Here is a 14,585-nt window from a genome sequence, read left to right as displayed (position 1 = left end):
ATTGGTGCAGCAGATGAGGGTTTTATTTTATTATGCAACAGTGAAATCTAAGTACAAGCTATGGATGCCCAACTGGCAATCCAAACAACAAGAAAGATTTGGAGAAATTATCTGAGGGAATTACCCTTCCTCCACAAGTAATCTCGACACAAATTCTATTCAGAAATTCGTAAGGTAAGGTAAGGTGACACATCAAGGAAATGGAAACTCAAGAACACTCTTCAAGAAGAATCATCTACAAAGTTGGAGCATCAATCCTAGAAGTCTCAATCACTTCAAGAATAAGAAGGGTCTACAATCCATCATTCATCAAGAAGGTCTACAAAGCTATAAAAAGGGCCTTATATAAAGGCACCTATAAAGAAGAGCAGATTGAAGCAGGACCTACATCAAGCTACAAGTCTTCAAGCAAACCTCATCACCAAGCAAGTCCACTTGGATAAGGTAACTTGAAGAACATCAAAATCCAGGGAAGACAAGCCATCAAGCTTTCAAGGAGGAAGCAAATCCATTACATCTAAAAATCTATCAAGTACATGTCCCCTTCTGAATATATTTCAATGTTTTTGTGCAAGGAAAGAAATAAATTGGTAGGTACCAATAACTTTCTTGCATGGAAGAAGAGGATTGATCTACTACTCAAGGAGAATGAACTCTTAGAGCATGCCAAAGGGAATATCACTATCCCTGCTAAGGAACAGACTCAAGTCTTAGCCAAGTACAATAAGGATGAGACAAAAGAGCTCAAAGGATTCTGATAGAATCAATCAAAGACTCTCTCACTCCCTATGTCTCCAAGTTTGAGACATCAAAAGAAAATTATGATAAGCTAGTAGAGTTATTCTTGGTATCCACAACCAGAGAAGTAATATCTCTAAGGAATGAATTGTACAAGATGAAGATAACAAAGGAAGGATATCTCCCTACTTCATGAAAATCTTTGAAATGAGAGATCAACTTCAAGAGCGTGGGGAAGTCATGTCTGACAGAGAGATGACAACTGTAGTACTCAATGCTCTACCTGAGGAGTGGGAAAACTTCACATCTAGAATATATGCCAAGAAGGAAGCAACCACTATCAGTGAAATGTGGTCTCTATGCAAAACAAAGGAAACTAGACTTACGGCAAAAGAAGGTGTGGGATCAAAGGAGCAAGCATTTGCTACCATGGCCAAAAGAAAAGGTAAATTTGGCAAGTTTGGTCCACGAAGAACAAACAATAAAGACATGTCCAAGATCCAATGTTTTGGATGCCAAGAATATGGACACTACAAAAGGAATTGTCCTAAGCTTAAGAAGGACAATAATAACAAAAGGAAGAGGGAAGAAGCTCACGACTCAAGAGGTGAAAGAAGGAAAGAAGAAAAATAAGGAAGATCCTCCGGATCTCTACTATGACTAGGTCCAACTCTTTACTTCTAGACTTCTTTCAAAGTTTTGAGTAGAATAGGAGCATGTAGGAATAAACTAAATTGCATGGCTAGAATCACCCTCTAGAATCTAGCAGCATAATGTACATAGAGTTCTAGACACTCACGTAGATGTAGCATTTATGATAAGATCAAAAATGCATAAATAGAAATATCTTCTAGAATATAGGAGCATGAAAAATATAGCTCAAGATATTCATGTAGAAGAAGCATACCTAGTATAGGACCTCATATATGATGAAAGAAAATTGATCATGAAAAGAATCTTAGAAAACCTACATCATCAAAAAGAAAAGAAACATTTGTAAGGTAAGAAGCTTTAAGATCCTATGATAGAATCTTCAAAAGAAGGTTCACGAACCAAGGCAGATGTCTCATTGGGAATCCCATTCATGGGTTTCAAGAAAAGGATGATATGTAGGCAAGCTAAGATGAAGCTAGAAGGGCCGCACCAAAGGATGATTAAAGGAAAATCAAGATGCGGTATGTATGCATCAAAGTTTAAGTAGTTATCATTTGTATATTATTAATTCATGTGTATAATAAAATCAAGCATGAAAGAATCTCTTTCACCAAGAACATGCTCGAAGACATGTACCACAATGCAATGAAGGCCAACAAAAGAACATGCTCACATAAGGAGCATAAGATTGTTGACTAAGGAGAAAGAAGAAATGCTGACAAATCCAGAAGGCAAGCAATGAAGGAATGCTTCCACAAGAAGCATTAGATGGTTGACCTATCTATCTAAGAAGAAGCAAATGAAGAAAGAGATCAAGCATGCGCAGAACACCATGATCACCAAGAATCACTATCTGACAAAATGCCTTGAAAGATATCTCTTGAAAGAAGGTAGGACAACTCTAATAAAGGAAGAAAGGACCCTTGACACCCATGAAGGCCTTGGAAATATAAAAGGTGTAGATAACTGATTCTACTCTATGAAGATGTCGTGATGAAGAAGCCATCCAACAAAAGGAAAAACAATGTTGAAGCAATATCAGGATGAAGTCATGATGGGATACTAGGTCAAAGCATATAACCTAGCAAGTACTATGAAGCATCCATGAGGAGAGTATTCTGAAGCATGGACAAGATGACAAAGGAGTAGCCAAGATGAAAAACTTGATAGTCACTTTCCATGAAGCGATGGCATGACAAACCAAGAAGGAAAGTGATCTATGGATGGCGCCCTACCAAGAAGAAGTTAGATCAAAGACTTCATGACATCAAGAAAGGAAGAAGATCAAGCAGCTGAAGGACCCACGAAGAAGAAGCTACTGATAAAGGAAAGAGTCCCCAGTTAAGAGAGAGCTCTAACAGGTCCCTGATCAAGAGGGAGTTTTTGGATCACCCCTGATTATAAAGGAGTAACAATTGTGTTTTACATTTCATGGGTCATGCACTAGATGAGGACTAACAGCCATAAGTCTAGATGAAGGCCATGAATGGAAATGTAGACACAAGATAGACACAACATTCTTGTCTTCACTTGGGAAGAAAGAATGGGAGGATTAAGTAATCATCTAGCATCCGATACTCTTTGAGAATGTGTAGGGCATCCAAGACAAGAGTAGGCAAGAGGACCGATATTCTTTGAGGATTGGGAACCCAAGATAAGAATAGTCCTAGAAGGTCATACTTGAGAACACCCTGGTGGGTATGTACCTTGAGAGACATGATGAAGGTGTCTATAAATCATTGGTCTCACCAGCGTTGTAGCTCATGGTCTCGTAAAGAGATGGAGTTGTTAGTCAAGGCCTTGCACTATGACAATGTTGATGAATATGATGTTATAACAGATGGACTGCAAATCTGGTTTCTCTTATGTGAATTCTTCAAGATTGAAAATTGCCAAACACCTTGTAATGTTGTATGAATACCTCCCTAGTTAAGATGGAGTGTTGAAGGAAGGGCATGTTACATCAAGTAAGTCAATGTACAAGGTCATGGGAACACCTCCAAGATAAGTCAAATCCTCTCCTAGCATCAACGAAGTCTCCAAGCAGTAATAAAAGATGAAATATAATGTAACTGTCAAGTTGGCCTAGAAGACAGTCAAGTCAGCTTAGAAGATAGTCAAGTCAGCCTAAAGGAAGAGGGACAGACCTTTATTTATAGAGGTTGCCCACTCCTCATTTGACACACAATCAAGCTCTGAAATCCGCAAGCAAGGAGAAGGAAGTAAGACGAAGAAAAAAGCAAAGAAAAGGGTTATGAGCACAACATTTTAAGGAGATAAAACAGCGAGGGAAAGAAGATAGTTCCCAAGTGTTCACACAATCACATGTGCGGAGGAATAAAGGTATGCCCGCATTACTACAGCAAGAAATTACAGTGGCAAAATATCTTTGTTCTGGGCTAACATACAAGGCCTATAAGGCCTCCCCATCCAGCGAAGAAAGGAGGAAAGACCAGCAAGGAAAAGAAGACTATCTTAAGGCTCGTGTCCACATGTGCAGCAAGAAGACACTCCCAGACTTGACAGCAGATGAAGGCAGCATATTGAGAGACCTCATTTGGAGGTATAACAAGGTCTACAAGATCTCCAAGAAAAGCGAGGAAGGTCCTCCTTATACCGAAGTAAAGGAGCCCATGTTCTAGGGTTTCTGGCTTAGACAAGTAGCAAAAAAGGATGAAGTACCAAGGAGCAAAGTACCGGAAGGAAGAGGTTCATGTGTCGGAAGTAACAATGCAAAAAGAGGAAGGATTTGATTTATGCTTGGAGGATATCCTAGTCAAGGGTCTAGGGATTGGCAGTTGTTCAAATAAGAAGCTTCAATAAGAGAAATCTTACAAAGGGTTTTCCTCTCGAGAGTGGAGAGGGTTTATCCCTGGAAGAGAGCCAAATTTTGTGTTCTTGTTATTTCGTTTTGGTAGCAGTTTGATAAAGCACACACATATGCACTAATAAGAAGAAGAAGAAGTATAAGCTAACTAGAAAAAAGTAAAAAGACTTCACAAATTGTTATCAACAACTGAAGAATCATCACAACACTACTTTGCCCTAGATTCTCTAACAAATTGGTGCAGCAAATGAGGGTTTTATTTTATTATGCAGCGGTGAAATATGATTACAACCTATGGATGCCCAACTAGCAATCCAAACAACAAGAAAATTTGGGAGAAATTATCTGAGGGAATTACCCTTCCTCCACAAGTAATCTCAACACAACTTCTATTCAGAAATTTGTCCTCCTAGACCCTCTGTGTTTCTTTGAGCAGACCCTGTGACGTCTAGCCTTTGAACTGCCTCTGATGAAGTCGTTATCCATGTCTCTGGTGAGGAAATTGCTTCTCCGGAACTCTAGACCCTCTACCTGGCCTCTGGAACTGAAAACGAATTTATCTCCAACAAAATCGAATTGTTTTGAAGCAATTGCATAGTCCTTTGCGTTGCCTCATTGGGAATAACTCAGCCCCTTGTTGTTGCCTCTCTAGATCTGGAAAAAAACCATCCAAATCACTGTCTCTGCCCCTCACTGACCCTACTTCGATCTCTAGTTGTCCAGCAACTGTTGCTACTATCTAGAAATCGATCTGCCAAGAAAATCAAACTACAGAAGTGTCTTCTCCAAGTGCCCATCAACTTCTTCTTATAATCCATTGTTGGAGCACTAACGGCCAAAATTAAATCCAATCGATGGCTAGGATCATCTTGGAGTCGATCTGAGTGAGTTTCTAGATGATTTTCACCTTGACTTAATTAATCGTATTCCCTAAGTTTAGACTTAGGAAATATTTAAAAAATGGTTAATAATCTAATTAAGTCATTTCTAGAAGGAATTTCCATAAACAATTTCTAAATTTTGGAGATCTCATGTATTCTAACCTCTCCACCAAATTTCGTGGCTAGAACACATTTAATGTTACAAAAACCAACACTCCCTCTTAGCAAGGATTGTGTTCTCTCCAACTAGGGCTCCAACAACTCATGATGCAACTTGTTGCATCCTGCTACTACAACACCATGTTTCTGTATCACCTCTGTTACGCTGTTGATGTCTAGTTATACTGCCCACCAACCACTGTGAAACTCTGATGTTGCATCTATGTTGTTGCTGACACTGCCATATTACTACCAACATTCCATCTGCACTGCAACTCCCTCTCATTTATTGTTGTTGCAACTGCAACTACTGCAATTGAGAAACATCCAAAATATTGAATCAACTATGTTTAGTATGATGCATTTGTCTCTCGAGTCTCTAACTGCTACTAGTATCTACACTATCACTGAAGAATCCGCGTTGCTACCAACTCTGCACTGAGCCACCTGCTCTGTTGTCAACATTGCACGACGCTCCTCAACATCTCACTGCTACTAGTCTACAACTATCACTCTGGTATTTACTGCATCAGCTACCACTGATTCATCTTGCTACTGAATATTGCGGGTCCCCGTAGCCAGGTAATGATCCATGAGGTGGACTCTTCAAGGACCTTGCCCAATCTTTGTAGCTCTCTGGGGCTACAACTCCAAGTCACCCCACCTCACTCTTGGAGGTATGTCAGCGAACATAGCAAACTCTTCCACTCGACGTTGGTTCTACTGCTACAAAAACCCTCTGCGTCCAACCAAGGAATCTGCTCACCAAAAAGCAGAGCTGCAGTTACTCCCTTTGACTGTTGGAATCACTCTCCTCGGCAAATCAAAATTTTTGCACCCCTGCAACTGAAAATCGAACTGTTGGCCCAACAATTCGGTCTGCGTGTCTAAGCATTGCGATGCATCAATAATTTTGGCTTGTTGCTCCCTCTAAGCAGCGAAATTCTTCTCTGCTTCTGAACTTCCCGCTTGATCACTCACGCTCTAATACCATGTGCAAATTCCAAAAACTGGAATCCTATTGCAGCAACTGGTATTATTTATTCTAACTGATAAATGAATTATTCAGTTTATTACTACGGCAACATAGAAATAAACACACTGTGACCTTCACAAAAAAACTGCAGAAATAAAATAGCGTTGAAACTAAGAAATGCTAGCACACATAAAAATTAACACGGTTATTTTTGGACAAAAGTCCCCAAAAAAACTCGATGCAAGAAAATCGGTGCAGCAGATGAGGGTTTTATTTTATTATGTAGCAATGGAATCTTAGTATAATCTATGGATGCCCAACTAGCAATCCAAACAACAAGAAAATATGGGCAAAATTATCTAAGGGAATTACCCTTCCTCCACAAGCAATCTCGACACAACTTCTCTTCATAAATTCGTCCTCCTGGACCCTATGCGTTAGCCTCTACGCTACTTTGCGTAATTCCTATTATGTCTAGCCTCTTAACTGCCTCTGATGAAGTCGTTTTACCTGTCTCTGCTGAGGAAATCGCTTCTCCGACACTTTGGACCATCTGCACAACCTCTGGGACTGAAAACGAATTTCTCTCCAGCGAAATCAAATTGCTTCTGAAGCAATTGCACAGTCCTTTGCGCTGCCTCACTGGGAATAACTCAGCCCCTTGTTGTTGACTCTCTAGATCTGGAAAACCCATCTGAATCATTGTCTCTGCACCTCAATGACCTTGCCTCGATCTCTGGTTGTTCGGCAACTGCTGCTGCCACTCTCTAGAAATCGATCTGCCAAGAAAATCAAACTACGGAAATGTCTTCTCCAAGTGCCCATCAACTTCCTCTTATAATCTACTATTGGAGCACCAACGACCAAGATTAAATCTTAATCAATGGCTAAGATCATCTTGGAGTCGATCCGAGTGAGTTTCTAGATGATTCTCACCTTGAATTAATTAATTTTGATTAACTAATCATATTCCCTAAGTTTATACTTATGAAATATTTAAAAAATGGTTAATAATCTAATTAAGTCATTTCTACATGGAATTTTCGGAAATGATTTTTGGGTTTTGGAGATCTCATGTATTCTAGCCTCTCCACCAAACTTTGTGGCTAGAACACATCTGATGCTACAAAAACTTTCGTGGCTAGAACACATTCGATGCTACAAAAACTAACAACATTGTTAGAGAAATGCTAAAAGACTTAGAGCATTGGTAATTTGGTTCTCTTATGTACATGTGTTTTTTATTCATGGAAAAAAACCAACACATGTTAAAAGATAACTTGGTGCCACCAGGGTTTTAGTAGCACGAGGATTTCAAGTACATAAGTGTATTTTGGTTTATTTTTGCAATTAGTTTCATTTCATTTTCTTCAATGGGATTATTAAGAATTAGGTTTTCATTATTTTAGGTGTTGTAGGAACCCTTGTATACTAATTCATTTATGAGAAAGAACTCTGGACCAATAGGAAAAATTTAAATACATATAAGAATTTGTTGAGTAAAGGAGGGCATACTCCCACAAGGATTTTTTCAAACCTTTGTTCAAAGTTCAGAATTATCACTAGGGATGAGTCTAGCTTTCAAGGGATAGTAATAAAGCAAGGAATCCATGAAGAAAATCTACAAGAGAAAGACCTAGAAGTTTCTTCTAGCTATCCTTGTCAACATATGAAGGAGATGAAGGAGTCATTGACCACATCCAATGAATACCAAACACTAGCACCAGAAATTGAAAAAGTCCTTACATATCTATCATTAGATCCCTTGTGCATTCAAAAGTATGATGAGCAACCTTCAAAAGAACTTCATGACATGACACACAAACAGAGCTATGAAGACAAAGACTACATTGAAACATGGCTCCAAGTAGTCAACGGTCCACAGTGCCACTCAATTTTTCAACATTTCTTAGTATCATCTCCACTACAACAATTGGTTTCTCATATCCCAACATTTACAGAGGTACATTTTTCACATCAATACACCAACAAAATTGTATTTTGGGTTGGTTTCAAATAAAGTAACGATAGTGAGACTTTGCAACAACTTGACAACACAACTAACTGAATCAATCAAGCAATTTAGCAAAACTCAATAACTAATGTATTATTGAACACTACATAAAATATTCAAATTTGACAATCACTGATGTTGTATTAAACATTATACAAAATGCTAAAATTCAACAATAACTAAGTGCTATTAAACACTACATAATGATCTCATTGGATACTTTCAGAATCTACAACCAATGAAATTACTAGAGTTCTTTTCACTGAGCAGATTACTGCTATATTGAACAAGTGATCTCAACCTACTGAAACTTGTAAGCATGACCTTCAAAGTGTATCTTAAAATCTTAATAAAATAAAATCGTTGAAGCATATTATTCAAGAATGAAACTAAATGAAGACAAGATATCACTCCCTATAAGGTTGTAATTCAAAGTAGAATTTCGGATCATGAAAAAAGGAATCGTTCAAGCATATTATTCAAAAATGAAACCAAATGAAGACAAGATATCACTCCCTATAAAGTTGCAATTCAAAGTAGAATTTCAGATCATGAAAAAAAGGAATATCATACAAACTCGCTCAATTTGGAAAAAATTACGAGTTTAGTCAAACTTGTTTGACCAAAATTAAGTTTGACACCAAAACAAGTCATCTTTCAAAGGCATATTTAAATAAGCCATAAAATAGTTAACTAGAGCCTCATCATGAATTGAAGAATCAAATAGACTATAACACAAGTATATCTCGATTCTCCACCCCTTCAAAACCATTGTCCAACATAAGACCCGATTTTAAGAAAAGTATACTTGTTTCTCTAAGGTTTTTTCTCAAATAACTATCAAGCCGAATGTCACTTGATCTAAAGGAAACATAGTAATCTCATAGTGCAATCAGATTTCTTGTGTGGATTTTAGTTGAATTTGAATGCTCAAGGTACCCTCAAACATATCCTTCTGCTAAAATCGATGTTTACAAAACGTAGTAAATGTTAATAAAAACACTTTCTTAGAGATAATAAGACCCAATAAGATTCACAAAAGTATTTTAATATTTTCTCTAGCTTTTGCAAGATCCCTTCCTCTTCCCCAAAATATCTAGGTAGAAGATAATTTACCTACTAATGATAATTATTGTCTGTGACATAGGACGTCTTTGTCAACAACATGACTTGGGCATATGGTTCAATCAATTAAACTAAACCCTTGGACAAATTTTATATCTCAAACTTACAAAGAAGTCACATTTCAAATAAGTTTGAATATCTGTGTATTTAGTATTGAAGCTCAATGTCCTTAAAGATAAACATGTATTCATGTATTTATATTTTATATGACATAGAATGCAAACTGTCATTGAAGATAAACATGTATGCATTTTGAAGCTTTTTTTACCAAATAGAAAGGAAAAATAGTAAATCTCTTGAATTTTATGGCAACGTGTTTGAAAATATGACGGGTTGACCTTAGATTTGATATAACTACTAGATAAAACCTCCACGATCATTGGTAAAGAAAAGCAGCACCTACTTCGACACTACCTTCAATCTCCAAAATTTTGTAAGGACATGTACAACAATAAAAATTGTCAATGCTTTATCAAAATATAAGATTGAGAAAATGAAAATCTCGACATATATTGCCATGTCTTGGATCCCCAGTAAAATATATTTATGATAAGAATTGATGCCTACACTAGCAAAGACTAAGAGAATGGATAAAAGGTCGATAGATAAATCCAACATATAATTATAAAAATTGAAGTAGACATCACGTCCTCGAGTGAAGTAATAAGAACGGAGAGAAGCTCTATAACCACTCAGTTGCTATTCATATAGCTGAATGGGAAGAATTGGAACTCCTAAGGCATTGCAGCAAGTTGTATCTTAAACATTGGAATAAACTTTCCAAGGATCAACTTTGCACAATTTCAACAGTGGTACGGCTAAAGAACTTGTTGCAGAATGTAGGAGACACTCAAGACATAGCTGAAACTAGTAAACAATCACTGTTGTGAGCACTAGAGTGTCAACGACCAGGAGAAGTATACAGAGGTCATTTGCAGTTGACCAAGAAGATTCGCAGACAACGATGGCCTTGTCACAAGTGATGTTGGATACATTTTTTGCTTTGTGTGTACTATTCCTCATTAGTTTCATCTTCGTTGAATTCAGGAAGCATAGGAACAAAAGTACAACAAAACGACTCACGATCCTTTAGAAGCATAGAAGTTCCATCTGGGTTCCATTTTAAATCTGATACGACAAATTGTGGCAGAGGAATATTTACACAACAAGCACCAGAGGGTGTCCACATGTACAAATGCGAGCTTCCTGTACAAAGAGCCACACGAGGATATACTGGATCCCAGGCAGCTGCACGAATGGGCTCTTTCTGTATCAGAAGTGCAGCAAGCTCAAGGCGACAAATATCCCATATCCAAAGTGCCGTTGGCATATTGTCATTACGAGTGAACAAATATTGGCTATCTCGACTCCACGCTAGCAAGCCTGTTGAAATAAAATACCCAGAAAGAGACATAATGGGCATAAATGTGAAATATCTAATTTCAAACACACTATCAAATTCATAATGATAATAGAAAATAAACAGAAAGAGACATAATGCGCATAAATGTGAAATATCTAATTTCAAACACACTATCAAATTCAGAATGATAATAGAAAATACCCAGAAAGAGACATAATGGGCATAAATGTGAAATATCAAATTTCAAACACTTACCAAATTCAGAATGACTATAATAATATATTATGGTTATCTTACCAATGCCTTGCTTTGGATTTGGTTTATCCACGGGATGCTTTTGTGAAGATACATTGACAGGAAATTCCACTACCTTGTACCGGACCCTAGAATGGCCTTCAGCTGCATTCTCTGTAAGGGGAAAAATTAGTAAATTACAAACCAGAAATTGTCATAGATCTGGAAAAAGTGCTCTACGAGTGACAGCACCTATGGAGAACTATATCATACTAAACAAAAGCTGCAAACAAAATGACCAAAAAAATACTATCGAGAAGAACATTACTGTGCAGATGAGTTTACACATTCCACTCCTGACTTATATTACTGATGTAACAAACATAAACAGTGTGAATGTGAGTGTGTAAAAAGCTCATAATAGTTCAAACCTAAAAATTTCATTGCCTGTAGGTCATTCTGGCACTCTGTATTCAATAAAAGAGGCAAAAGAGCCCCCTTGAGAGCCTGTTCAATAGTTCCATTTGCTTTGAGGATTTAGATGCCCTGAATGGAACAAATACCAACTCAATGCTAACATGCTTCAAAGAAATAAAATAACTTCCATGGAGAGATGTTGTAGGCAACCCAACGACATGAGGAAGGCAAAACAGCAAAAATTGGGTTTCCATGACAACAAAAATATTGTTCAGGGCCATGCAAATAATAAAACATATTTTCGCACATAAAAGAGAAGACCCAGGGCAAGGACAAGACCAAATAATCTAGAAGATCATCCATTGGGAAGGTAGCGATAATGGGTGGCCTACATTTCCTGAGGTGAAATGGATCCATGTAGCAGAATTCACGAGTAAAGTAGTCTTGTCAACCAAGAATTAGAAAAAAAATGACAAAGCCACAAGATCCACACCCTACCGTAAAAGCTTGTCTGTACCATTCGTTGATAGATCAGCAGGTGAAAAAGCACGACAGTAAGAGCCAATAAAAAATGAGTATGATTAAAGATTTGTAAAACTATTTTTCCTGTAATGTATATCAGGTATTAATTGAGTGTTTCAAAATTTCAGTTTCATGGCACGCAAATCGTGTGTACAGTTTTTCCAAGTGTACGGAAATCATGTGTACTCAGTACTGCTTTTAAATGCAGTTGGCTATCTGTTCATACATTTTGGAAGGTTTTCTGGCATATTTTCCTGTCTAATTTAGCCAGAATCCAACAGGATTTGTTGGAATCACAAGTTTGAGTTGTGAACTCTCCATAATCTTAGTGCCCCATAGTTTTTCACGATGCTGAATCCGTAAAAAACCAATATTAAACAACAAAACATATAACAGATAGACGACTGCTATAATATTTACAAAGGGAAGTTATTTATATTATAATATAAACTTAAATATTATTTTATAAAATGAATATATATATATATATATATTCAAATTTAATGGTAAACCTTATCAAAAAAATTATAATTCAAATTAAATTTAATCATTGTCAAACCAGAACTTAGAACCCAAACTCTATGACATTGTGACAAACAACTATAATACCTTTCTAAATCTGCACAAAACATGCAAACCAACTGGGTATTTCGAGCTAAAAAGTGCAGAAAAACATAAGAACAACCTTGAACATTGAACCCAAGTAATCTCTTTCCATTCTAAACCAAAATATCTCTTTCCACTCTAATTTTGCCTTTTAAAGTGATGAAAACAAGTGAATTAGATGATAAAGTGTGTTACATGAAAGAATCATAGAAAGCAAGTACGGTAAATGGAAACTATTTGAATCCTACAAGTTCAAATTCTTATGAAGTTGCAACAAACATGACCATTTAGTCATTTACCATCTAGTCTGATCCACATTTTCTATTAGTCATATCCACCACCTTATTCTATCAAAGAATGAAAAAAATTCGATAGATGCAAAACTAAGGAAGAAAGTTTCTATATAGGAAATGCTTTCATTATAGAAAGGGTAAAGATATGATGGAGAAATGTTTCCCAGATTTGACCTTGCAGAATATAGTTTGGAGTCAGTATTTTCCACATTGTTCACAACCTGTTTTTCATTTATAAATTATATTAGACATGGAGGCACCCACGAGTTAGACCCTAAAAAAACAGTTTAGAAAAAATAAACATATGAAACCATTCAAATCTCAAAGTTAGTACCTTTAAAGGATATGTTTTCCCTTTGTTACCGTTCAAATTGTACTTGGTAATAAAACCCCTAATCCACAAGGTGCAATTCAAGGGCAATTGTTAGGATGGTCACCATTGTCACCTCAATAACATATCCTCTTCAATTTAGGCCGGCTCTCCTCTCATTCAAGGGGTATTTCCCTAGTAGGCTTACTAAATCCAACCAATGAAGCACAAGGTGAAGTTGTGAGCAGCCTTCGTGAAACAAAGTTTTGGAGTTCTTAGGGTTTTAAAATAGGTGACGAAAGAAAGTAGAGATCAGTGCCAAATCCAACCATGGCAATGGAATCAAGGTGAATCAAATGGCTTATGAGATCAAGAAGAAACCCTCCAAAGAATTGGCCTTTTTCTTTCGGGGATTAGAACCAAAGGAAAAATAATCCTCCAACCAATCAAGATCAATAATGAAAATCAACATCTACAAGAAGGGAACCTTAGTGAAAAGCTTTCACCAACAAAACCAACTATGATTTGATGAATCTACTTAAGACTTTTGTTAGGGATCCACAAAGAAGAACAAGCATGGCACCAAATAATCACCAAATCAACAAAGGAAACCCTAGAACATCTTCCTTCCAAGTGGTAAACTTACCTCTCAAATGGATCAATCATGAAAGCTTGTAGAAGACTTGAGAATTTCACCATTAATACTTATGCACCAAATAATAACCAAGATAAAGAAGCTTCAAAAATTGACAACAATCATCCACACAGAAATAATCCTTTCCATAGACATATGTCAATTAAACTCGAAGGAGTAAAAGGTTCAAAAATCTAACCATGAGTGATAATGAGGAATCACACCTCTATTTATAGATTGATGCTCAACTTCCATTATAATAGAACCAGCCTAGATCCATCTTAACCCTAGATCTATCAAGCACCAAGAGGGATCAAATCACTCGAGGTGCAAACCTTTTCAAGACCTCCTTTTACAATAAATACAATGAACAAGACAATATTTGATGCTCCTAAGACTAGGTATCTTTAGTATATATATAGGAGACAAAGGGTACAATTATAATAAAATGGGACCATGAGCGGTTCTATCCTACATAACAATATAACAATAGAAATGAAATCACTCAATATCTAGGGCTTAATAAAGGGTTTTTGGATTAACATGGGGATTATATAAGGCTTAAGATGCCCCTCCCTTCAAAGAAGTGTTGTGCTCAACACTTGACCATCTGTGGATGTTTATGCATGAATAACTCATCTTCCCATATCGCTTCTTCCACTCGTAGGTTCTTCCAATTGGTGAGGTACTTAGTAATTGCTCAATTTCTCAACTGCTTAGTCCTTGTTTACAAAATTGTTTCTGGTTCTAGTATTATTTTCCCTTCTTCATTAATCTTAGAGAGAATAGTTTGGATTAGGATCTTATCATCGATTACCGTCTTTAACCAAGA

At 36.9% G+C, this 14,585-nt stretch overlaps 1 protein-coding gene across 2 annotated transcripts in view; it reads right to left on the bottom strand.

The window, feature by feature from the left end:
- Positions 1–9,828: 9,828 nt before the first annotated feature.
- LOC149262115 (Transducin/WD40 repeat-like superfamily protein) overlaps positions 9,829–14,585 on the bottom strand; it is a 135,702-nt gene continuing 130,945 nt past the window's right edge. Inside the window, exons 5-6 of one of the 2 annotated variants that reach the window (XM_089423372.1) lie at positions 11,035–11,136; positions 9,829–10,757 (exon numbers count right to left, since the gene is read on the bottom strand). In XM_089423372.1, coding sequence (XP_089279498.1) covers positions 10,387–10,757; positions 11,035–11,136 — 473 coding nt within the window. In that variant the 3' untranslated portion in view covers positions 9,829–10,386. Of the gene's footprint in view, positions 10,758–11,034; positions 11,146–14,585 lie in introns of both variants that reach the window. The other variant, XM_089423364.1, reaches the window with a different exon arrangement.

Source organism: Pinus tabuliformis, chromosome 6 (assembly GCF_031772625.1).
Source record: "Pinus tabuliformis cultivar Carrire ecotype Pingquan chromosome 6, CPIR1, whole genome shotgun sequence".
In the NCBI taxonomy this organism is placed as follows: Eukaryota; Viridiplantae; Streptophyta; class Pinopsida; order Pinales; family Pinaceae; genus Pinus; species Pinus tabuliformis.
The sequence above is the reverse complement of the archived record's forward strand: the minus strand, read 5'-3'. Positions and strand labels throughout refer to the sequence as shown.